The sequence below is a fragment of the Anolis carolinensis genome, unplaced genomic scaffold (assembly GCF_035594765.1).
Source record: "Anolis carolinensis isolate JA03-04 unplaced genomic scaffold, rAnoCar3.1.pri scaffold_14, whole genome shotgun sequence".
Taxonomy (NCBI): Eukaryota; Metazoa; Chordata; class Lepidosauria; order Squamata; family Dactyloidae; genus Anolis; species Anolis carolinensis.
Genome location: NW_026943825.1, coordinates 13,338,362 through 13,366,037, shown reverse-complemented (window position 1 = coordinate 13,366,037; position 27,676 = coordinate 13,338,362). Strand labels below are relative to the sequence as shown.

The 27,676-nt window shown below is 37.5% G+C and overlaps 1 protein-coding gene across 1 annotated transcript in view; it reads right to left on the bottom strand.

Annotated features, from left to right (window-relative positions):
• tuft1 (tuftelin 1) overlaps positions 1–27,676 on the bottom strand; it is a 68,235-nt gene that overhangs the window by 28,719 nt on the left and 11,840 nt on the right. Inside the window, exons 2-3 of the mRNA XM_062965299.1 lie at positions 4,989–5,063; positions 2,729–2,833 (exon numbers count right to left, since the gene is read on the bottom strand). Of these exons, the coding sequence (XP_062821369.1) occupies positions 2,729–2,833; positions 4,989–5,063 (180 nt within the window). The remainder of the gene's footprint in view (positions 1–2,728; positions 2,834–4,988; positions 5,064–27,676) is intronic.

Here is a 27,676-nt window from a genome sequence, read left to right as displayed (position 1 = left end):
CCCCAGGCTCCAAAAAAAGGGATTGCGGCCCAGACGCTGCTGCTCAGAAATAGCAACATGTGTGTGAACAAATAGGTTTCCATAACCTGAACGAAAAGGTCTGAGGATGCCTTGAGTCATAGAATCTCACCCCAAGGGCCGTCTAGTCATTGGTATTGGTACTGACCCTTGTGTCAGGCAGGAAGACACAATTCAGTCACTCCTGACAGATGGCCATCCAGCCCCTGCTTAAAAACCTAGGACACTATGGAGCCAGGGATTTCAACAGCAGAAAAAGAGATTCCACTTAAACTTTAGGAAGAACTTCCTAAATTTTATATATATATATATATATATATAAAATATTTATATATATATATACACACACACACACACACAGTAGAGTTTCACTTATCCAAGCCTCGCTTATCCAAGCCTCTGGATTATCCAAGCCAATTTGTAGTCAATGTTTTCAATATATTGTGATATTTTGGTGCTAAATTCGTAAATACAGTAATTACAACATAGCATTACTGCGTATTGAACTACTTTTTCTGTCAAATTTGTTGTATAACATGATGTTTTGGTGCTTAATTTGTAAAATCATAACCTAATTTGATGTTTAATAGGCTTTTCCTTAATCCCTCCTTATTATCCAAGATATTCGCTTATCCAAGCTTCTACTGGCCCGTTTAGCTTGGATAAGTGAGACTCTACTGTATATAGTGAGACTCTACTGAGCTGCTGAACTTGCAGACCGAAAGGTCCCAGGTTCAAACCCCGGGAACGGCGTGAGCGCCCGCTGTTAGCTCCAGCTCCTGCCAACCTAGCAGTTCGAAAACATGCCAATGTGAGTAGATCAATAGGTACCGCTCCAGTGGGAAGGTAATGACGCTCCATGCAGTCATGCCAGTGGCCACATGACCTTGGAGGTGTCTACGGACAACGCCAGCTCTTTGGCTTAGAAATGGAGATGAGCACCAACACCCAGAGTCAGGCACAACCGGACTTAACGTCAGGGGAAACCTTTACCATTATATACACACACACACACACACACAGAGTAGAGTCTCATTTATCCAACATAAACGGGCCAGAAGAACGTTGGATAAGCAAAAATGTTGGATAATAAGGAGGGATTAAGGAAAAGCCTATTAAACATCAAATTGCGTTATGATTTTACAAATTAAGCACCAAAACATAATGTTTTACACCAGATTAACAGAAAAAAGCAGTTCAATACACAGTAATGTTATGTAGTAATTACTGTATTTACGAATTTAGCAACAAAACATTGCAATGTATTGAAAACATTGACTACAAAACACTGACTACTAAAAGGAAGACTGTGTTGGATAATACAGAACGTTGGATAAGTGAAGGTTGGATAAGCGAGACTCTACAGTATGTGTGTGTGTGTGTGTAGATATTCATAGATTATATAGTGTGCCAGTCTTTCATTGATTTAATTTCAACCTGTTCGCACAACAGAATTATAGCACTTTTCTCCCACTTTTTTTCCTTTTTGGGGGGTGTAAACAGTTTATTATAGTTATGGTACATAACAGAACAACAAATCATAGCAGATATAGTCAGGTAACAATAATTTTCATGTATACATGCATATTTACATCAGTCAATCAACCAATTAATTCTGACACGGAGTGTATATATAATAATAATAATAATAATAATAATAATAATAATAATAATAATAATAGGAAGACCCTCTTAAAGGTAAAAACTTTTTGACAGTGGAATATGCTCCTGGGAGTGTTGTGAAGTCTCCTTTCTCTGGAGGTTTTTAATTAGAGGCTAGATGGCCCTCTATCAGGAGGGCTTTGATTGTGTCCTCCTGACTAGCAGACTGGGTGGGCCCTGGGGATCTCCTTCCAACGCTAGAAGACCTTAATTCTATAGCTTTATTTTTCAATGAACTTGCTAATATGTATGAGGCTGGATGGCCATCTGTCAGGAGGGCTTTGTTTGTGTCTTCCTACCTAGAAGACTATTTGGGCCCTGGGGATCTCCTTCCAACTTTAGAAGTCCTTGATTCTATAGCCCTATTTTTCCACGAACTGCTAATGTCTATGAGGCTGGATGGCCATCTGTCAGGAGGGCTTGTTTGTGTCTTCCTACCTAGAAGACTATTTGGGCCCTGAGAATCTCCTTCCAACGCTAGAAGACCTTAATTCTATAGCCCTATTTTTCCACGGACTGTCTAATGTCTATGAGGCTGGATGGCCATCTGTCAGGAGGGCTTTGATGGTGTTTTCCCATCTAGAAGACTGGGTGGGTCCTGGGTCTCCTTCCAACTTTAGAAGTCCTTGATTCTATAGCCCTATTTTTCCACAGACTGTCTAATGTCTATGAGGCTGGATGGTCATCTGTCAGGAGGGCTTTCCCATCTTGAAGACTAGATGGACCCTGGGGATCTGCTTCCAATGCTAGAAGAACTTAATTCTATAGCCCTATTTTTCCACGGACTGGCTAATGTCTATGAGGCTAGATGGCCATCTGTCAGGAGGGCTTTGATGGTGTCTTCCTGTCTAGAAGACTGAGTGGGCCCTGGGGATCTCCTTCCAACCCTAGAAGACCTTGATTCCTTAGCCCTATTTTTCCATGAACTGGCTAATGTCTATGAGGCTGCATGGCCATCTGTTGGGAGGGGTTTGATTGTGCTTTTCCTTCCTAAATGGCAGACTAAGTGGTCCTTGGTGCCTTGGCCAGTTCTAGGATTCCAACTCACCTTGATGATTTCTTCGTCCCCGTTGCTGGACTTGATGCATTCGGAGGCCAATGTGCGGCTGCTTGAGGGTCGGTTGGCCACCATGGCGAAAGCGCGTCCTATGGGCTACAAAGAGAGGAGAGGATTGGCGCTCATCTCCATTTCTAAGAGCTGGTGTTGTCCATAGACACCCCCAAGGTCATGTGGCCAGCATGACTGCGTGGAGCACCATTAACTTTCCGCTGGAGCGGTACCTATTGATCTACTTACATTTTGCATGTTTTTGAACTGCTAGGTTGGCAGAAGCTGAGGCTTATAGCGGGCGCTCATTCCCCTGCCAACCTAGCTGTAATGAAGTACGAATTTTTGGTTTACAGATGTCATGGTTAATTGTGTGTTTGTGTTTTAAAAAGGGTAAGTATGACAGTTATTGCATCTCAGCACTCAGAGGCTGGTTGCCATGGAGAAGTAGGCAGAGCCAACTGCCGTTTTGCTGAAGAAGTGCAGAGTTTAAAAAAGAGAGTCAGTCTGCGCTCTGATGAGGCACAGGGAAGATTGATCCTAAGTTGAGGAGATCAAGGGGACTCAATTGTTCATTTTGAGTCGGTTTAAAATAAGTTTGGTGACTTATTTAATATAGTCTGTGTCCTGGTAAGGAACAGAGAATCTGTGTTCATATATCACAGGGGTGACTGTGGTTTAAAAGTAGCAGAGAAAGAAGTTCTAACTACTTTAAGTAAAATAAGTGACCCTTTAGGGAGTTTGACTCATCTTATTCTAGCATTGTAACTGTTAATAAAAATACCTCTAAGTGAGAACAACATTGTAACCACTAAGCTCTGTGCCTGAATAAACTTGTTATTGTTCTTCCAACATCTAAGCCTCTGTCACATATATTATAAACCGAGTTACGTTACCATCTAAAGTGAATAAGAAGAAGAAGAAAAAGGTAAAAGGTCTCCTCCCTAAGTCTTTGGTGGTTGCATCCTTACAAAGTGGTGGCAGCGTTATTAGATCTTTACGATTTGGTGGCAGCGGTGGGATAAAAAAGATTTCCACCTGCCTGAAAGAACTTTAGACGTTCATAGCTCTTTACACTAGGAGTTTGAAAACATGCAAATGTGAGTAGATAAATAGGTACTGCTCTGGCAGGAAAAGGCAAAAAGACGCTCCATCAATCATGCCGGCCACACAACCAGGAGCTGTGCAGGAATGCAGGTTCTTCAGCTTGGAAATAGAGAAAGAGCACCTCCCCAAGAATTGGAGACGAGTACCATCTCCAGAGCCGGAAATGAAAGGAGAAGCCTTTGTCTGTGTCTCATTGTATGTCATGTAACAAGGCACTGAATGTTTGTCTGTTTCTGTTTACAGATGCTGTAATCCACTCCAAGTCCCTTTGGGGAGAAGGGTGGAATATAAATAAAGTGTTATTGTTGTTGTTAGAGATACGAGACAGGCACACATGTCTCCTCTTCACTCCCAAGGTACAGGAAATGAGGAAAACCAGGTAAGCAATTTTTACCCTAAATTGTCTGCCAATATTAAGTTCCTATAATTTTCCAGTTCTTCCCAATTGATAATGTCAAAACATGCCTGGCCTTTTATTATTGGAGACTCGTCAACAATATTCCTTCACTGAAAAGATAATAAAAATAATAATATCGTGGATTTCGATTTCGTATCACAAAATCACAAGTTGAACACTTCCCAAGTGTTTAGAACTGTGTAATTTATTTTCGGATGATGCGTGCAGCATATGCCATATATACTCGAGTATAAGCCGACCCGAATATAAGCCGAGGCACCTAATTTTACCACAAAAACTAGGAAAAAATATTGACTCAAGTATAAGAAGAGGGTGGGAAATGCAGCAGCTACGGGTCAAATTCAAAAAAAAATTAGATCTTAATAAAATTACATTATTTGAGGCATCAGTAGGTTAAATGTTTTTGAATATTTATATAAATCTGTAATTTAAGATAATAATAAGACTTTAATAAGGTAAGACTGTCCAATTCTGAATACCTATATACTCAGGTATAAGCCGACCTGAATAGAAGCCAGCCAGGACTCTCACTCAAGTATAAGCCGAGGGGAGCTTTTTCAGCCCTAAAAAAGGACTGAAAAACTAGGCTTATACTCAAGTATATACAGTATATCTCATTTGCTGTGTTTTACTGTGTCTGGAGGGCCCAACACCTGGAGGGCCCAAGTTTGCCCATGCCTGGTGTAGATGCACCATGTGCCTCTTTTTATGGATGCACACAGATCATAAACCTACCTTTGGCTTTGCTTGCTCCCGTCTGTCTCCAGGAAGGTCATTCTGGAGGGTCAACCGTAATATTTTCACACTGTCCTAAAAGGGAGGAAGAAAGGTGCTGTTAATCGTATTGTTTTTTTTATTATTATTAAATGATTTTTATTGCAATTTTCTAAACGTGTACAGTGAAAGAGTGAGAACATATTCTGATAGGAAAGCAAAGAAAAAAAGAAAGAGAGCCCACAGTATCCCTCCCTACCCACCCACCACCACAAAGGAAGAAAAAAAAGTATATATAAAATATCTAAAGGAAAAAACAAAACAAAAATATATATAAATAATAATAATACTTGACTTCCGTTCATTTTCCTTTATCCCAAAGTTGTCACATTTCTATACATCTCAAAAAAAGTATGAGTAAGAAAAAACTTTACTTCTATCTTCCATTATTCTTCCTGTTTTCTTTCATTTATTTTGCATTTGTCTTTATCTTGCTCTCAAACATTGTCCTATCAGTCATCTTAATTCCTTTTCCATTACTCTGTTTTAACATATATGTTAATTTATCCATGTCTTTTATTTCCATAATTTTATCTATCCATTGTCTCTTAGTGGGGATTACATCTTGTTTCCAAAGCTTAACAAACATAATTCGGGCAGCCGTCGTAAAAAATGTAAATACAGTAGAGTCTCACTTATCCAACACTTGCTTATCCAACGTTCTGGATTATCCAATGCATTTTTGTAGTCAATGTTTTCAATATATCGTGATATTTTGGTGCTAAATTCGTAAATACAGTAATTACTACATAGCATGAATGTGTAATGAACTATTTTTTCTGTCAAATTTGTTGTATAACATGATGGTTTGGTGCTTAATTTGTAGAATCATAACCTATTTTGATGTTTAATAGGTTTTTCTTAATCTCTCCTTATTATCCAACATATTCGCTTATCCAACGTTCTGCCGGCCCATTTATGTTGGATAAGTGAGACTCTACTGTAACTTGTCTGTATTCAGATCACCAAAAAAATCAAAGTCAAACATTCCTAAGAGATAAATTTCAGGTTTCATTGGGAAGTCTTTTTTTTTAGTATTTTTTTTACATTCAGTGTGTATTAATCTCCAGAATTCACCAGTTTTTCCATATGTCCACCACAGGTGATAATACGACCCTTCACGTAGTTTACACTTCCAGCATTTTTGATCTACATTTTAATCGTATTGTTTTGCACCACATTTACTTCCATTGCGTCAAAGTGTGAACCATCTCAATGCAAGAAGTACACAAATGCAGATTCCACACGACTTCTGCCTCTGGTCCCAAATTAACACTCAGGAACACACCTATGTTGTTGACAGGCACAATAGTACCAATTTAGATTGAGAACATGCCCCGCCATCAACGTACTTCCGAGCGGCCCCACTTCCATGCCTTTGGGGCCACAATTAGGACAGGTTGGGCTCACAGGCTTAATAGACGGTAATTTGCCCGAGTCCAAACAGAAACAATGCCACCCCTAGACGGGGAAATTGCAAAACACGTGGGATTCATTGCTCAACAGACAACAAACAGAATATCTATCTCAGTGGTTCTCAACCTGTGGATCCCCAGGTGTTTTGGCCTATAACTCCCAGAAATCCCAGCCAGTTTACCAGCTGATAGGATTTCTGGGAGTTGAACATCTGTGGATCTGTGTGCCAAGTTTGGTCCAGATCCATCAAACCATGCAGGAGCCTTTGTAGCACAAACAGACAAACCAACAAACATACATACTACTATATAGCCAGCCTACTATCCTTTGACTGCATGGGTTTTTTAACCCATACTTTGCCAGATTTTGACTCTATGACTCTTGCTAATTTTATATGTCTGGCTTTAAAAATATTATTGGTTTTAATGTTGATATACTATATTATATGTTGTGTGGCACCATTGTGTGCTATTTGTAAGCCACCCCGAGTTCCTTTGGATATTATTATTATTATTATTGACACAAAGACATAGTATGACACAGAAAACGAGATACAGTAGAGTCTCACTTATCCAAGCTAAACGGGCCGGCAGAACCTTGGATAAACGAGTATCTTGGATAATAAGGAGGGATTAAGGAAAAGCCTATTAAACATCAAATTAGGTTATGATTTTACAAATTAAGCACCAAAACATCAAGTTATGCAACAGATTTGACAGAAAAAGTAGTTCAATACGCAGTAATGTTATGTTGTAATTACTGTATTTGCGAATTTAGCACCAAAATATCACGATATATTGAAAACATTGACTACAAAAATGGCTTGGATTATCCAGACGCTTGGATAAGTGAGGCTTGGATTAGTGAGACCCTACTGTATATATGCTGGATTTCGTATCACAAAATCACAAATCGAACACTTTCCAATATCACACTTATCCAAGCTAAATGGGCTGGCAGAACCTTGGATAAGCGAATATGTTGGATAATAAGGAGGGATTAAGGAAAAGCCTATTAAACATCGAATTAGGTTATGCTTTTACAAATTAAGCACCAAAACATGTTATACCACAAATTTGACAGAAAAAGTAGTTCAATACACAGTAATGCTATGTAGAAATTACTATATTTACGAACTTGGCACCAAAATATCACGATGTATTGAAAACATTGACTACAAAAATGCGTTGGATAATCCAGAACGTTGGATAAGTGAGTATTGGATAAGTGAGACTCTACTGTATTATTATTATACTTTGACTTTTATATATATACTAGTTTGGGGACCCAGTCATGCCTGGGTTATTAGAACAAGGCATTGTTTGTTTTGGGATGTTAGGTAATAGGTAATACAGTAGAGTCTCACTTATCCAAGCTAAACGGGCCGGCAGAAGCTTGGATAAGCAAATATCTTGGATAATAAGGAGGGATTAAGGAAAATCCTATTAAACATCAAATTAGGTTATGATTTTACAAATTAAGCACAAAAACATCATGTTATAGAACAAATTTGACAGAAAAAGTAGTTCAATATGCAGTAATGTTATGTTTTAATTACTGTACTTACGAATTTAGCACCAAAATATCACGATATATTGAAAACATTGACTACAAAAATGCGTTGGATAATCCAGAACGTTGGATAAGTGAGTTTTGGGTAAGTGAGACTCTAATGTATTATTATTATACTTTGACTTTTATATGTATACTAGTTTGGGGACCCAGTCATGCCTGGGTTATTAGAACAAGGCATTGTTTGTTTTGGGATGTTAGGTAATAGGTAATACCACATAAGTTTGGTCCAGATCCATTGTTGGCTGGGTTCACTGCTCTATGGATAAAGGTGAACTACAACTCCCAGATTCCCAGGGCAATCACCCCCAAACCCTGCCAGTATTTGCAGTAGGACATGTTGAGTCTGTTTGCCATGTTTGGTCCAGATCTGTCACTTGCTGGGTTTAGTGTTCTCTGAATATGGGTGAACTATAACTCTCTGATATCAAGGTCAATCACCCCAAAATCCATCAGTATGCAAAGTTGGCAGCGTTGGGTCTCTGTGTCAAGTTTGGTCCAGATCCATCACTGGTGGGGTTCAGAGGGCTCACAGAATACAGGTGAACTCCCAGAGTTAAAGGTCAATCACCCCCAAAGTCTACCAGTATTCCCAGTTGGCCTTGTTGAATTTGTGTTCCAAGTTTGGTCCAGTATTCTCTGAATAAGGGTGAACTATAACTCCTGGATGTCAAGGTGTCACCCCCAAACCACGCAGTACACAAAGTTGGCCATGCTGGGTTTGTGTGCCAAGTTAGTTGAAGGTCCATCGTTAGTGGGGTTCCGAGTGTTTTTAGATTGCAGGTGAACTATTTTATAATGGTTTTTATTAATGTTGAAGTTTTTAGCCTAGATTTTAAATTAAGGGTTTAAATTAAGGTACAGTAGAGTCTCACTTATCCAACACTCACTTATCCAATGTTCTGGATTATCCAACGCATTTTTGTAGTCAATGTTTTCAATATATCATGATATTTTGGTGCGAAATTCGTAAATACAGTAATTACTACATAGCATTACTGCGTATTGAACTACTTTTTCTGCCAGATTTGTTGTATAACATGATGTTTTGGTGCTTAATTTGTAAAATCATAACCTAATTTGATGTTTAATAGGCTTCTCCTTAATCTCTCCTTATTATCCAACATATTCGCTTATCCAACGTTTTGCCGGCCCGTTTATGTTGGATAAGTGAGACTCTACTGTATAAGGGTTTATATTAATATTGAAGTTTTTAGCCTAGATTTTAAATTTTGTCAATGATTTAGTTTTATAGGAGTTTTATTAATTTTGAAGTATATAACCTCTCGGATTTCATATGGATGTATGGGACTGGGTGCCCTTGATATGAGCTGGTCATTGACCGTAATAAAAGTTTACTTACTTACAGGTGAACTATAACTCCAACAACTCCCTACAACTCCTATACGTCACAGTGAATTCTCCCCAAACCTCTCTAGTTGCTGATCAATTCCCGTTTGCTGTGTGCCATAGAAAAGGCTAGGAAAGGATTAAGGGAGAGGCAGTGGGCAGGGTCATGCAAATGAAGAGAGAAAGGATGTGCTCGCTGTAACCTGTAATGTCCGGGGAGGGAGTGACTTGTTGGCTCCTCAGCACTGGGAACTATAGCCTGTTTGTGGAGACTGGAGGCTGTCTGTTTGAGCAAACACCCATGCCACATACACACACACAGATTTTCACTTTTATTATGTGTATAAATAGATGTGTATAGATCAGGGGTCCCCAAACTAAGGCCCGGGGGCCCTCCAAGGCCATTTACCTGGCCCCTGCCCTCATTTATAACATAATATTTTTATATCAGTTTTAATAAGAAAATATATTGTATATACATATGATATTGATAATAATATTATCATTTTATACATAATAATACTACCATATAATAATATTAATTATATGTTATATATTACATATAATATTACAGTATAGTGGTATAGTTCGATATAGTAATATAATGCTAATATTGTGCTATGCTAATAATATAATATATTGTATGTACATACAGCTGTTCTGAGTCCCCTTCGGGGTGAGAAGGGTGGGATATAAATGTAGTAAATAAATATAGTAAATGAATAAATAAATAATTTTAGACTTAGGCTCACCCAGAGTCTGAAATGACTTAAAGGCACACAACAACAACAGTCTACTTTTACAACCTCTCCGTTTTAATCCATGTTTTTATTAGTTCTTGTCATTTGTTTTTATTGGCTAATGTTTAAATTTTTATAATTGTGCATGTCTCTTGTCTATTGTTGTGTTTTATATTGCTGTTGTTTTTATTCGGGCTTGGCCCCATGTAAGCCACCCTGAGTCCCCTTTGGGGAGACAGAGGCGGGGTATAAAAATAAAGTTATTATTATTATTATTAGTATTATTATCCGAATTAACCTGACTATCTCATTGGCCAGAATCATGCCCACACTTCCTATTGAAAGCCTGATAGGTTTATGTTGGTTAAAATTGTTTTCATTTTTTAAATATTGTATTGTTCTTTCATTGTTATTGTTGTTTTGCACTACAAATAAGACATGTGCAGTGTGCATAGGATTTTTTTTTTCCAAATGATAATGCGGCCCTTCAACGGTCTGAAGGATTGTGGACCGGCCCTCTGCTTTAAAAGTTTGAGGACCCCTGGTATAGATAGATGTCTAGAGATAGATAAATAGATTGATTGATATACAATACCAAGAGAATGCTACAGTATACAATTAGGATTTCAGGATATACGCAGCCCCAACACAGCCATGTAATCTATCCAGAAAAATCCAGAGTTTACTCTTTAAGCTTGCTATGATGCAAACTGTGCAATTTGGTCGCTCATCCTCCAGGAATTCAATGCTTCCGGAGTGAGTTTTGCAAAATATTTGCATTTCAGGAAGATGCAAAGCAGACCCACAGAGAAAGCAGAGGGAACCGTGGAGGGGGTTTTTTGTCCAGGAAAAGAGAACATCTATTTATTATTAACATCCCAGATCAGTCATAAAGTGGACAAAAGCAGAACTCAAGGTTAAACAAAAATAATTTTGGAAAATGGAAATACCCATAACCTTTTGGACATTTTACGATCTTTGGAAAGGCATGGCCTTGTTAGAAGTCATAACCTTTTGCAAAATGATGCCATGACCTCTTGGTAAAAAGCATGACCCATTAGAGTCGTAACCTTTTTGGGAAAATGGCATTCACCAGCATTCAGGCAAGGCAACTAGGTTTCTCAGCTGTTAAAAAAAACAGCAAAGAATTAAGGAAAACTACACACCTATACACACATATAATACAGTAAGCAATCTGAATTATATACATAACAAACAACTAGTGAAGGCTTGAGAAAGTTGCTATTTCCAACAAAAAAACATCTCAGGTACAGCAATTCCTCCCCCCCCCCCCCATATATACACATACACACAAACTTAAGTCGCAGTTCAGCTATCAACTTCCAATGCAATAAAATAAATATAATAATACCAAATACAAGTTGAACATTGCATCTTCAAAATATTCCATAACCCAAAATTGTCCACATGGGTGCCGGAGACCTTTGTTTTCTGATCGTTCAATGAACACAAACTTTGTTTCATTCAGAAAACAATTCAAAATATTATTCATGAAAATGGCCTCCAAACTACCGTATATACTCAAGTATAAGCCGACCCGAATATAAGCCAAGGCACCTAATTTTACCACAAAAAAACTGGGAAAACATTGACTCCAGTATAAGCTGAGGGTGGTAAATTTCAGAAATAAAAATAGATACAGTATTAATAAAATTACATTAATTGAGGCATCACTAGGTTAAATGTTTTTGAATATTTACATAAAGCCCAAATTTAAGATAAGACTGTCCAACTCTTATCAAATCATTATTCTCATCTTCTTCAATGTAAATGTGCTTATGTATCCTTTTAATAATAACAGAGTAAAATAATACATGTAATAATAATAATAATAATAATAATAATAATAAATGCAGGAAAATAATACAAGTACAGTAGAGTCTCACTTATCCAAGCTAAACGGGCCGGCAGAAGCTTGGATAAGCGAATATCTTGGACAATAAGGAGGGACTAAGGAAAGGCCTATTAAACATCAAATTAGGTTATGATTTTACAAATTAAGCACCAAAACATCATGTTAGACAACAAATCTGGCAGAAAAAGTGGTTCAATACTCAGTAATGCTACGAGTAATTACTGTATTTACGAATTGCGCACCGAAATATCATGATATACAGTAGAGTCTCACTTATCCAAGCCTCACTTATCCAAGCCTCTAGATAATCCAAGCTATTTTTGTAGTCAATGTTTTCAATATATCGTGATATTTTGGTGCTAAATTCGTAAATACAGTAATTACTACGTAGCATTACGGCGTATTGAACTACTTTTTCTGTCCAATTTGTTGTGTAACATGATGTTTTGGTGCTTAATTTGTAAAATCACAACCTAATTTGATGTTTAATAGGCTTTTCCTTAATCCCTCCTTATTATCCAAGATATTCGCTTATCCAAGCTTCTGCCGGCCTGTTTAGCTTGGATAAGTGAGACTCTACTGTATATACAGTAAGTCTATAGGTCTACAGAAAACAAATGAGTTTCATCTTGAAATTCAGGTAGGTCCCATCTCCAAAGGATTTCAATATATATACGGTACTTATATACACACACACTTACATGTACACTGTACTTGTCCTGCTGTCAGAGTTACTGTTATTATTATTACATCACACTCTATATCTCTTTAAAAAGAGTCCTTCAGCACAATTGTGGGGTGTGTCTTTGTACACCTGTCGCTCCTTGCAGTACTCCTCGCACCTTTGCACCGGTTGACACTGACATTCGGGAGTGACTCATCGGCAGAAACTTCCCCGAAATTGGAAACCGTCCCTTGCCTTCTTCCTTATATAGGGTGGTTATGGAATCGCACGTGTTTGCTATCTCTGTGTGTGTGGTATTTACTGCTATAGATACTGGAGTAATAAAAGAAAGGCATTGACACGCCACGGCTGCAGAATGCGGACCGGGCTGAGTTAATCTCTGGCGTAATCCTTGAGGGAATTTCTGAAGTGGGCGCAAAACAAACACAAAAATCAATACAAATATGCTTCCTCCATGGAAGTAATTTACATGGCTTCAGCTATTTACTTTTAAAACAGAGGCTAGATCAGGCATGGGCAAACTTCGACCCTCCATGTGTTTTGGACTTCATCTCCCATAATTCCTAACAGCCTGCTGGCGCATTGACGAAAAACAACAGGAAAAACTCAGCCGCTATCAGGACCTCAAGATTGAACTGCAAAGACTCTGGCAGAAACCAGTGCAGGTGGTCCCGGTGGTGATGGGCACACTGGGTGCCGTGCCAAAAGATCTCAGCCGGCATTTGGAAACAATAGACATTGACAACATTACGATCTGCCAGCTGCAAAAGGCCACCCGACTGGGATCTGCACGCATCATCCGGAAATACATCACACAGTCCTAGACACTTGGGAAGTGTTCGACTTGTGATTTTGTGATACGAAATCCAGCATATCTATCTTGTTTGCTGTGTCATAATAAAATAATAATAATAATAATAATATCTAATACGGGCGACTGTGATTAATAGTTACCCATGTTAGGATAGTATTAGTATTACAGTAGAGACTCACTTATCCAACGTTCTGGATTATCCAAGGCATTTTTGTAGTCAATGTTTTCAATACATCATGATATTTTGGTGCTAAATTCGTAAATACAGTTGAGCTGACCCTGACTGTTTCTTGTCTGGAATTCCCCTGTTTTTGAGTGTTGTCTTTCATTTACTGTCCTAACTTTAGAGTTTTTTTTTTAATACCGGTAGTCAGATTTTGAAGCTGCAAGGCTATTCAGTGTGAATCAAGGTGATCAACTGCAACATTCACACTTGCCTCAAACAGACAAGATTTCTTTCTCCCACCGTGGACATTATTCCACAGATATATAAACCCCAATTGCCTAGTTTCTAACAAACCTCACCACCTCTGAGGATGCCTGCCATAGATGTGGGTGAGACGTCAGGAGAGAATGCTTCTGGAACTTGGCCAGACAGCAAGGTAAACTCAGAGCATCCCAGTGATTCCAGCCATGAAAGCCTTCGACAACACAAGGCAGTTCTTATTATTATTACTACTACTATTATTGTTGTCGTCATCATCATAATCATCCACAACACATACTCCTGGGTCAAACAAAAAATATTCTCTCTAGGAATTCTTTAAGTCCTCCAGGCAACTCTAGAACAACTTCTGGCCCAAATCATTTGGATGGGGTTTGCTAATATCCATGGTAATTTCAGCAAAGCATTCCTCGTGGAGACATGTTTCTTCTGCCCCGAAGGAGTAACAAAGGGCAAGCTAAAGTACCTTTTCTTGCTGGTCTACTTCAAGAACTCACTGAATAATAATAATAATAATAATAATAATAATAATAATAATAATAATATCCACGAATGCATAGCCTGCCTCTCCATGCAACTTGAATAGTTCCACTTTGCTCCGTAATTGACATGGTTGTGTTCCATTTTAGATGTTTTAAATAATTGTTTTCTATGTTTAATTTTGTAATTTGTATTATGTTTTAATTGTATATCAAACTGATGTTTTTAGGGCTTGTACCCATGTGAGCCACCCCAAGTCCCTTCGGGAGGTGGGTTATAAGAAATAATAACTTATCATCATCATCATTATAGATCTGTCAGCAATAATAATAATTATATTATTATTATTATTATTATTATTGATCTGTCAGCATCTTACTCACCAAATCTCATGTTTTCAACCATAAATGGCCATAAATAAATAAGTGAATTAAAGGGAAGCACAGATACATAAAGCATGGGAGTCACAGAGAATAGGCTGGAGGCTGGTATCAAACTCTACTAAGAAATTCCCTTTTTAATTTTTGCAGGGACCAGCATCAAAATGGCACAAGATACTGGCCAATTTTACAAAAGGCCAGGCATCCCTTCCACTTAAGGAAATGGGATTTAATTGTACAAAGCGAGGGATAGGAACCGCAGTGGCAAATCATCAGCAATTTTGCATCTGCCTTGGCACACCCTTCTGGGCCTGTCCCTTCGCCCAGCTTCAAATCAAAAAAAGTCTTTAAACATTTTATTTTGTATGTTGACCTTTTATGACTGTTTTTATCGATATTAATGTTTTTTGTTGAGTAATTTGTTTTAATGTTTTGCTTATGCTTTTATATTGTTGTGTCTGGGCAAGGCCCCATGTAAGCCGCCCCGAGTCCCTTTGGGGAGATGGAGGGGGGTATAAGAATAAAATTATTATTATTATTATCAGAAAAAGTCTGGCTTCCATCAGGCGAGCTGTCAGAGATGTCAATATAGGACGTCTGTTGTCGAACACAGTCAGAGACATCATCTGACAAAGCCCCGGAGCCGAATTCTTACGGTAATAATGACTCAACTGCTGACAATTACCAAATCCAGAAATGGCCAAAGTCAAGCCCTGGTGAATGCTTCCATTACGCAAACGCAACAATCCCCAGGTCTCCAACACAATTGAATTAACTTCAAGGCCCATTTGGCTCCGGAATATAACAACAGGGGAAAAAGCTCCAAATTGCATTTCTGAAATGCATGACGTCAGAGCCATAAATCACCTTTGCAACACTAATGCATAAGCGGGGAAAGACTGTTTGCAGTTTCCATCAAGATCAGATAAAGCAGCTCTAGGAAGGTCACCTACGGCAAGTTGTGGCTGACTTTTTTATGGATTTCATGAACAAACAGTACAATGTTTGTTCAGTGAGAACAAAATAAAAATCCTTATTTAAGACACAATATTCAGGAGATGAAACAGATTAGGTTAAATTATTGTTTAATTGGGAGATATCTATCTATACGCATAATAAAATTGAAAATATATATGTTTATGTGTGTCTGGGATGCATTTACACAGACAGGCTCCCACACCCACAAAAAGCTGTAGCTCCCACTACTCAGGAGACACCAATGGCCTTCCTTCCAATGACATTGCAGGTTATAGCGAGCGCCATGAACATGTCCAAGAGCCCTGCCAACGTCCTCCACAAACACCATACTGACCACCACTCATAATAAAGGGGACAATTTCGTCCTAGATTTTCTGTTTTTCCACCACCACAGGTATCCCAGTTTTTCTATTTTACTTATGTGAAATTTGCATGACCCCACTCTCTGCCTTTCCCATAACCCTTTCCTATTTTTTTTTACGGCACACAGCAAACAGAGGAATTGATCAGCAACTGAACATAATAGAAAGGTTTGAGGAGAATGCACCATGATTTATAGGACTTGTAGGTCCCTGAGACGTATAGTTCACCTGAAATGTAAGAGCACTCTGAACTCCACCAACAATGGACCTGGAACTAACTGTTGGAATTGACGAGCCGTTAAGCTCTAATCACCCCCTTTATGAGGTAAATTCCCATTAAAATAGCAGAGTAAAATGCAGCAGTGAGACTTACGTGGTGTGAGTTTAGGAAAGCCTCTGTGTATTCAGGATGGCAAAGGATCGCAAAGTTAGCTTTAAAGTTTAAAAGCATTTATTGAGGTAAAAAGAAATCCATTGATGGATAGAAAAGGTTTGGAGCTAACTAGCTAATCTATCCTGTTCTAATACGCATAGACGGATCAAAATAACAAAGGTATAGATAGCTACATCTTGAAAAATAGGAGCGGACAGAGTGCGTCCTCTCTCTGGAACAAAGCAGGAAGCAAGAATGGCGACCAAGCCTCTTGGATTGCTTCTTCTCTAGGGCCATAAACATTCCAAAGGCCAAATTGGGGGAAGTTACATCAAAGCCCTAGGAGAGATCACATTTCTAAAGCATGAAAGGGTGGGGTTGACCAAAACAGGACATGACGGAGGAAACAATAATAAAGCCTAATCAAAGCATGCATGGAACTGGGGAAGGTGTCCTTAATTCTTTTCTTGGCTTCCTATCTAACCAGAGACTTAAGCAGTGCAGGATGACATTTTTCCAACACTAACTTGGCACACAGAACCCCCATGACCAACAAAAAACACTGGAGGTCTTTGGAGGAATTTAGAGGAATTGTAATTCACCTACATCCAGAACGCACTGTGAACCCAAACAATGATGGACCTGGACCAAACTTGGCATGTATACCAGATATGCCCAAATTTGAGGGGAATTGCCCGGGACATTTTGGAGTTGTAAGTACTGGGATTTATAGTTCACCTGCAATCAAGGAGCACTCTGAACTCCACCAAAGATGGAATTGGATCAAACTTGGCACACAGCGCCCTCATGACCAACTGAACCTACTGAAAGGGTGGGAGTTGTAGTTTACCCTACAGCCAGAGAACACACTGAACCCCACCGATGATGCATCTAGAGAAAATGTGCCCAACATAACTAACTTTAAGTACTGATGGAGCTTTTCGGGGTTAACCTGGCATGATGTGAGTTGTAGTTCACCCACAACCTTATGCATTTTGTACAATTAAAAATTGACTTTTTAAAATAACCCAGGCAACGCTGGGTTCCCAAGGTAGTGTATGTGTATATGTATATATTAAAAAGGTAAAGGTTTTCCCCTGACATTAAGTCCAGTCGTGTCCAACTCTGGGGGTTGATGCTCATATCCATTTCTAAGCCGAAGAGCCAGCGTTGTCCATAGACACCTCCTGTGGCCAGCATTGCATAGCGCACCGTTACCTTCCTGCAGAAGCAGTATCTATTGATCTACTCACATTTGCATGTTTTCAAACTGCTAGGTTAGTAGAAGCTGGAGCTAATAGCGGGAGCTCATTCTGCTTCCCAGATTTGAAGCACCAACCTTTCGGTCAGCAACTTAGTGGTTTAATCCGCTGCGCCACCAGGGGCTTTATATGTATGTATGTGTGTAAATATATATACTTTATATACTCAAGTATAAGCTGACCCGAATATAAGCCAAGGCACCTAATTTTTACCACCAAAAACTGGGAAAACGTATAGATTCGAGTATAAGATGAGGGTGGGAAATGCAGCAGCAACTACTGGTAAATTTCAAAAATAAAAATAAATATTAATAAAGTTATATTAATTGAGGCACCAGTAGCTTAACTATGTTAGAATATGTACATAAAACTGTAATTTAAGATAATAACAAGAATAAGATAAGATTGTCCAACTCTCATTACCTATCTACTTGAGTATAAGTTGACCTGAATATAAGCCGGCCAGGATCCTCACTCGGGTATAAGCCGAGGGAAGTTTTTTCAGCCCTAAAACAGGGCTGAAAAACTAGGCTTGTACTCGAGTATATACAGTGCTCTCAGATGTTAACAGACTTTGTTTCATGTACAAAATTATTCAGTCTTGTGTATAAAATTACATTCATGCTCTGATTAAAGAAACATAAATGGATGTTGTGTCAGGACCTGGATTTTTTGAGGGATGGACTGCCAAGAATTTGCAGACCTTTTTTTTTTGCAAAGCTGTTGTTTTGAGTCTCAAATAGAATTATAGGTGCAGCAGCGGAGCACGACTGCCGAAAATAAATTGCAATTCTGCAAAACTAGAAAAACAAAACGACGAAAGAAGACGGGACTCAAATAAGCCTAGGACGAACGAATGCAAAATAACAACAGAAACCTGAGTCATAACAAAGCGATTTTTGACGAACAGTTTGTAAAGTCAGGGCAGATAAAAACAGTGGGAAACTTTCCATACTCCACTTCGAAAACAGATCCTTGAAAAACACAAAAGGTGCGGGCAGGAAAAGACTACCAAGACACTGAATCATTCGCCTTTGAAGTAGTATTGCCAAGAAAACTCCTATTACGGTGATTTAGAGCCAAGTATGGGCAAACTTGAGCCATCCGGGTGAGGCTGATAGGAATGGTGGGAGTTGAAGTCCAAAACACCCGGACGTCCTAAGCTTGCTCATACCTGGTTTAGAGTCACAGAAACCCGGCAAAACAACCCAAGTTCAAGCCTTGCTTCAGGAATTCTAAGAATCTGGCCAGGAGGGAGAAATCAGACAGTTTTAGAAAAGACAGAAGGGAGGAAAGGAGGATTTATCACATCCAAGACAGATAGCTGCCATTATTTCTCAGAGCAGACTGACTTTTAAGGAGGATCCTGTGCCTGATTTTATTTTATTCCAGTACCTGCGCAATAAAACATCCTGTAAAATCAACGGATCACATCACGCGGCAAGTCTGTAGCACACGTTTGGGTGATTTTCCTCCTATTGTATCCAACTAGGTTTAGGCCTAAGACTAGAATCCCATTCCGATGATTTCCATTTAGCTCTTTTCCTTTTCCTTCTCTGATCGGTTGGCATTTCCTTTAGCAGCATCAGGATGGGTTGAAGAAACAAGAGGTTTGAGAGAGACTTGGTTAACAGGAGAGAACACTATAAATATGGTTTTGCTGTGAGTTTTCCGGTCATGCTCGAGAAGCATTCTCTCCTGACGTTTCACCCACATCTATGCCAGGCATCCTCAGAGGTTGTGAGGTCTGTTGGGGTTTACTGTATATACTCAAGTATAAGCCTAGCTTTTCAGCCCTTTTTTAGGATTGAAAAAAAACCTCCTCGGCTTATACTTGGGTGAGGGTCCTGGTGGGCTTATATTCAGGTCGGCTTATACTCAAATATATATGGTATATTTATTATTTTTCTATTATTATTGGTACTGTTACATTTATTATTTTACTCTATTAATTATTATTACAGTAGAGTCTCACTTATCCAAGCTTCGCTTATCCAAGCCATTTTTGTAGTCAATGTTTTCAATATATCGGGATATTTTGGTGCTAAATTTGTAAATACAGTAATTACAAACATAACATTACTGCGTATTGAACTACTTTTTCTGTCAAATTTGTATAACATGATGTTTTGGTGCTTAATTTGTAAAAACATAACCTAATTTGATCTTTAATAGGCTTTTCCTTAATCTCTCCTTATTATCCAAGATATTCGCTTATCCAAGCTTCTGCCAGCCCGTTTAGCTTGGATAAGTGAGACTCTACTGTATATGGTATATTTATTATTTTTCTCTATTATTATTGGTATTGTTACATTTATTATTTTACTCTATTAATTATTATTACAGTAGAGTCTCACTTATCCAACACTCGCTTAGCCAACGTTCTGGATTATCCAACGGATTTTTGTAGACAATGTTTTCAATATATCGTGATATTTTGGTGCTAAATTCGTAAATACAGTAATTACTTCATAGCATTACTGCGTATTGAACTACTTTTTCCGTCAAATTTGTTGTCTAACATGATGTTTTGGTGCTTAATTTGTAAAATCATAACCTAATTTGATGTTTAATGGGCTTTTTCTTAATCTCTCCTTATTATCCAACATATTCGCTTATCCAACGTTCTGCCGGCCCGTTTATGTTGGATAAGTGAGACTCTACTGTATTATATTTATTATTTTACTCTATTATTATTGTTACTTTTACATTTATTTTACTCCATTTTTATTATTAAAAATACATTTATTATTTTACTGCATTTATTATTATTACTACATTTATTATTTCACTCTATTATAATTAAAAGGATACATAAGCAGATTTACATTGAAGAAGATGAAAATAATGATTTAATCAGAGCTGAACAGTCATATCTTAAATTACAGTTTGATGTAAAGATTCAAAAACATTTAAACTACTGAGGCCTCAATGTAATTTTATTGGTATCTCGGCTTACACTGGAGTCAATGTTTTCCCAGTTTTTTTGTGATAAAATAAGGTGCCTCGGCTTATATTTGGGTTGGCTTATACTCAAGCATATACGGTATATATCTGTGGAATGATGTCCAGGGTGGGGGAAAGAAAGATTTCTTGTCTGTTGGAAAAAGTGTGCATGTTGCAATCGCCCACCTTGATTAGCACTGAATGGCCTTGCAGCTTCCTGCCTGGGGAAATCCTTTGTTGGGAGGTGTTAGCTGGCCCTGATTGTTTCTTGTCTAGAATTCCCCTGTTTTTGAGTGTTGCTCTTTATTTACTAATTTTAGAGGTTTTTTTAAAAGGAATTTTTATTGCAAACATTTATAATGATGTGTTTTACAGTGAGATGATGAAAATTTACAGTGACAGTGAGTGAATACATAAAAGCCAAAAACAAAAAACAAGAAACAGAACAGAACAAGCAATCAAAAATACAAAGGAAATGCATACCAATAAATAAATAAACAAACAAACAAAAAGAGAAAAAATATGAGTCTATTCGAACAGACAACTTTGCATAGTTACATGACCAAAACACACATTTATAAAAATCGACTTCCATCTATTATGTGGTGTTCCTTATATTGTTCCCTTGGTACTAATAATTTTAGAGTTTTTTAAATAACAGTACTGGTAGCCTGATTGTGTGGATATTCATGGTTTCCTTCTTTCTGTTGAAATTGTCCGCATGTTTCATAAACACTGCATATTTATATAAACATTGCATATACGTGTGTGTATAAATATTATATGTGTGTGTGTGGATTTGAATGGCTTATCTGTTTAGTCTGACATGGTGGTTGTTAGAGTGGTCCAGCGTTTCTGTGTTCTCAAATAATATTGTGTCCAGGCCCAAGGATTCCCCCAGGCGGAAGCAGCCAGGCTTTGAAGCAATTCAATGCTAATCAAGATGGTCAGATGCAACAATCACACTTGCCTCAAACAGACAAGAGTTCTTTTCCTACTCTGGACATTTTTCTACAGATATATAAACCCCACTTGCCTAGTTTCCAACAGACCTCACGTCAGGAGAAAATGCTTCTGGAACATGGCCAGACATCCTGGAAAATTCACATCAACCCAATGATTCCGGCCATGAAAGCCTTCAACAACACATTGATATGGAAATCTTTCCTTATCCCTCTGGGTCAGAGTTGTAGCAAATTGAAACCATCCTCAGATCAAGGGAGACTTTGCATTAATGACTATTAGTTATACAAAGTTCAATTATTCCCATTTAGATCTTTTCCTTTTTCTTCTCTTCCTCTGAGCAGTTGGCATTTCCTTTAGCAGCATTGGGATGGATTGCAGAAACAAGAGGCTTGGGAGTGAGTTGGTTAACAGGACAGAACACTATCAATATGTTTGTCCCGAAACAACTTATTTTAGCCATATTTACTTCGAAAATATTAAATGCCAATGGGCCTCAATTCCAAGTTTGCCCAACCGCCTCCCTATGGCAACACCGCCCAGCCCTTGGCATATTTATTCAAAAGGAAACTCTTGAGCAACTCCGTTCTCCGGGCCGCGGTTTTATTGAAGCAACCAAATGAAATATTAATTTCCATAAATCCAAGATAGCTCCCTGAAACTCCCAAGCTTGCAAATTCCGACTCCTGACTACTTTGTATACATGACTGCGTATCCGACTATGCTGCGTTCCAATACAGGACAGCACAGCAAAATTGCTCCTGAATATTCATATTAACATGTGCTTTGAGGATGTCCGTTTTCCAAGATCTGGACTTCATTCGTTCCGGATCACATTTTATGCTAATACCAACTCTCCAAAAATATCAACCTATTGACACACACAAGGCCACATTTCCATACCGTCAACTTTGAAAAATACTGGTGTTTTTTTTAAATGAATCAAATCAATAAATTACCATATATACTCGAGTATAAGCCGACCCAAATATAAGACGAGGCACCTAATTTTACCACAAAAAAACTGGGAAAACATTGACTCCAGATAAGCCGAGGGCGGTAAATTTCAGAAATAAAAATAGATACAATAAAATTACATTAATTGAGGCATCAGTAGGTTAAATGTTTTTGAATATTTACATAAAGCTCAAATTTAAGATAAGACTGTCCAACTCTGATCCAATCATTATTCTCATCTTTTTCAATGTAAATGTGCTTATGTATGTTTTTTATAATAATAGAGTAAAATAATAAATGTAATAATACTAATAAATACAGTAAAATAATAAATGTAATAACAGAGTAAATGTATTAATAATAATAAAAATAGAATAAAATAAACATAATAGTAACAATAATAATAGAGTAAAATAAATGTAATAATAATAGAGTAAAATAATAAATGTAATAATACCAATAACAACAGAGAATGGAGTAAAATAATACATGTAATAACAATAATAATAAATACAGGAAAATAATACAAGTAATAATAGAGTAAAATAATAAATGCAATAATAAGATCAGAGTGAAATAATAAATGTATTAATAATAATAAAAAAGTGTAAAATAAATGTAATAGTTGCAACAATAATAGAGAAAAATAATAAATGTAATAATACCAACAATAATAGAGAAAAATAATAAATGTACCATATATTCTCGAGTATAAGCTGACCCAAATATAAGCCAACCAGGACCCTCACCCAAGTATAAGCCGAGGGGGGCTTTTTCAGTCTTAAAAAAGGGCTGAAAAACTAGGCTTATACATGAGTATATACAGTATTTCAAACGTTACTGCATTTGCATTTAACACAAGCGATTCTTTAAAAATAATACATACAACTACATTTATAATTTTCCAGCATTAAAATAGCTCCTGAATATTCCATTTAATTTGAAGCCTTTTGTTTTCTAAGTTCTTTATACATGGATTCCCACCTGAAAAGTGATGCCAACCCACCACAATGCCGTATTGTTTCCATGGAAGGGTCCCTTTGCTTTAGATCCTGTCAGATCATGGGAATCGGAAGGCTCTGCACATGCTCAGAGGCCGCCTTTGTTTATGGCGTGAGTCAACATGCCTCCCGACTCACGTGTAAATCCAGCAAGACAGCATGTTTGTGAAGTGAGTTCAGCCCTTACTGAACTACACATTAGTGCAAACTGGATTCAATCTGGATTCAACTCGGGTCGTAATCCGGAATCTAATGTTCCTGGGCTGCCTACTAAACTAAACGGGACTTATTTCACAGTCGATCGGGAAAGACTTGCGCTGTCAGAGAGGACGTACAGAAAGAAAACAGACATTTGGCTGCTTTCCTTGCTGCATTACGGTCAAATTGACTTTGGGATTTGGGCTTCTGGTTTTTTAACAGCTTTTTTGGCAATTGTCGCCCTTGTAGGCTCTGGCCAGTGAATGGCTCTGAATTATGTGTATGTATATATGTAATATGTGTGTGTATATTTATATAGGTATGTACAATATATATTTATATGTGTTATTGTGTGTGGGGGTATGTATGTATATATATCTGCATGTGCATTTATACCTAGCAGTTCAAAAACATGCCAATGTGAGTAGATCAATAGGTACCGCTCCGGCGGGAAGGTAACGGCGCTCCATGCAGTCATGCCGGCCACATGACCTTGGAGGTGTCTACGGACAATGCCGGCTCTTCGGCTTAGAAGTGGAGATGAGCACCAACCCCCAGAGTCAGACATGACTGGACTTAATGTCAGGGGAAACCTTTGCCTTTACTATAAATACTGCATATATGTGTACATGCATATAGTGTATATATGCATATATGTATGTGTGTATGCTGTATATGTGTATATACCACAGTAGAGTCTCGCTTATCCAACACAAATGGTCCGGTAGAGCATTGGACAAGCAAAAATGTTGGATAATAAGGAGGGATTGAGGAAAAGCCTATTAAACATCAAATTACATTATGATTTTACAAATTAAGCACCAAAATATGTTTTACAATAAATTGACATAAAAAGCAGTTCAATACTTAGTAACGTTAAGTAGTAATTACTATATTTACAAATTTAGAACCAAAATATCACAATGTATTGAAAACATTTACTACAACAACAAAGACTGCTAAAAGGCAGACTGCGTTGGATAATACAGAATGTTGGATAAGCGAGACTCTAGTGTATACATGTGTATGTATGTCCTGGTGTATTGTATATATATTGTATATACATGTATATTGTATATATGTGAACAGAATATATGTGTATGTGTATAAATACTGTATATATGTACAGCAGTCTCACACTTATCCAAGCTAAACGGGCTGGCAGAAACTTGGATAAGCGAATATCTTGGATAATAAGGAGGGATTAAGGAAAAGCCTATTAAACATCAAATTAGGTTATGATTTTACAAATTAAGCACCAAAACATCATGTTTAACAACAAATTTGACAGAAAAAGTAGTTCAATACACAGTAATGCTATGTAGTAATTACTGTATTTATGAATTTAGCACCAAAATATCTTGATGTATTGAAAACATTGACTACAAAAATGTGTTGGATAATCCAGAACATTGGATAAGCGAGTGTTGGATAAGTGAGACTCTACATATACATCTATACATGTATATTAAAATGTAAGTATTTATATATCTATATCTGTAGATATGTGTATATATATAGTATATGAAACACATGGTAGTATGTGTATTAAACTACATGTATATATGTATATATGTGTATATATATATGCATATATGTGTAATCATAAATGTGTGTATTAATGCATGTCTATCAACACGTGTGCTCATATATATATGTATGTGTGTGTGTATATATATATGCGAATGGCTTGCGTATTCTTACATACACACATATATAGACATATATCCCATCGTGGTCTCTCACAAATTTGCAGCATTTCATCAGCTACCTCGTGTTTACAAAATTTTATATCGTGCCCTTTACCCAGTCTATTTTTATAATCTTTTTGCGTTTAGATCATGATTTATTACGTTTGCTATTTTATTGTTATATGTTAATGTTTAATTTTATAATTGTGCTTTTTTTCTCTCCATTTGCTGCGTTTTATATTGTTATTGTTTTTATTCGGGCTTGGCCCCATGTAAGCCGCCCCGAGTCCCTTTGGGGAGATGGAGGCGAGGTATAAGAATAAAGTTATTTATTATTATGCACATATACAGTGCATCTCAAATACTATATGCACACCTAACAGTGTATAAGACTGAAGTTATTTGATTGCTTCCATTTTTTAAATAGGTAGATAGATAGATAAATAGATGGGTGAAAGATGCCGGTTGTACAGAAGAGAGGCATAAGGGTAAAGATAAGCGTGAGCATATATGCAAAAGGATAAAGACTTCAGATAAACTTGTGCTTCCGACTCTGCAAACCACCCAAAGCCCTTTCACATAACACAGTATTTAAGGTGGAACATGGAACGCCGATTAAAGCAAGATAACATTCATTCCCCAATAAATAGGTTAACTTCACTTTCAAATAATCACAGCCAGTTTACCAGCTGTTAGGATATCTGGGAGAGTTTTTTTTTATCATGTCAGAAGCAACTTGAGAACATTCTGCAAGTCGCTTCTGGTGTGAGAGAATTGGCCCAAGGGAGGCCTGGATGCGTTACCATCTTAGTGGGAGGATTCTCTCAAGTCCCCGCAAGCTAGAGCTGACACACAGGAGCTCAACCCGTCTCACGGATTCGAATTGCCAACTTTCAGGTCAGCCACCCAACCTTCAGGTCAGCAGTTCAGCCAGCATAAGAGTTTAACCCATTGCGCCACCACAGCCAAAACATCTGGGAACCCACAGGTTGAGAAGAGAACCACTGTGTTAAGGAGACGTATAATTTCTGGGATATATATATATATATATATATAATGTAAAGGTTTTCCCCTGACATTAAGTCATGTCCAACTCTGGGGGATGGTGCTCATCTCCATTTCTAAGCCGATACATACATACATACATACACACACACATATATTTATATCATACATATTATATACAGTATGTAGCATTTAAATGATTCTAATGATGTATATAATATTTTAATGGTGTATTTTATATTGCATTTTTAATCTGGTTTTTATGTATTTATTTGTCTGTCCTACATGTGAAAGACCTATGGTCTAAGTATTAAATAAACTACTTATCTATTATACTATATATAGTATATTGTATATATTACATAATGTATAGCCTTGTGCCTGCTGAATTGCTGACCTGAAGGTTGCCGGTTTGAATCTACGAGGCAGGGTGAGCTTTCACCTGTCAGCTCTAGCTTGCAGGGACATGAGAGAAGCCTCCCAGCAGGATGGTAACACATCCGGGCAATGTCCCCAGGGTAACGTCTCTGTAGACAGCCAATTCTCTCACACCAGAAGCCACTGACAGTATGTTCTCAAGTCAGGGGAGCTCCCATCTGTCAGCTCTAGCTTGTGGGGACATGAGAGAAGCCTCCCAGCAGGATGATAACACATCTGGGCAATGTTCCTGGGGCAACGTCTCTGTAGACAGGCAATTCTCTCACACCAGAAGCAACTTGCAGTATGTTCTAATTTTTTATATTATAGATATCTTATTTGTATATTTATAATACTAATATATGTATATAATACTATATACATATACACACACACATATATAATACTATAATATCTATATCTCTATATATTACATTTATGGAATATATCATTTATATTTGCAGGTGCCTGTACATATATATATCTATACACAGAGCCTCCCCAAAAAATGACACTTTTCAACAGCTAACTGTACCAAAAATTATGATTTAAATACTAAGAATATATATATAAATATACACTTATTTATATATTAATGCATTATGTATTATCAATACAGTAGAGTCTCACTTATCCAAGACTCGCTTATCCAAGGTTCTGGATTATCCAAGGCATTTTTGTAGTCAATATTTTTAATAAATCATTATATTTTGGTGCTAAATTCGTAAATACAGTAAT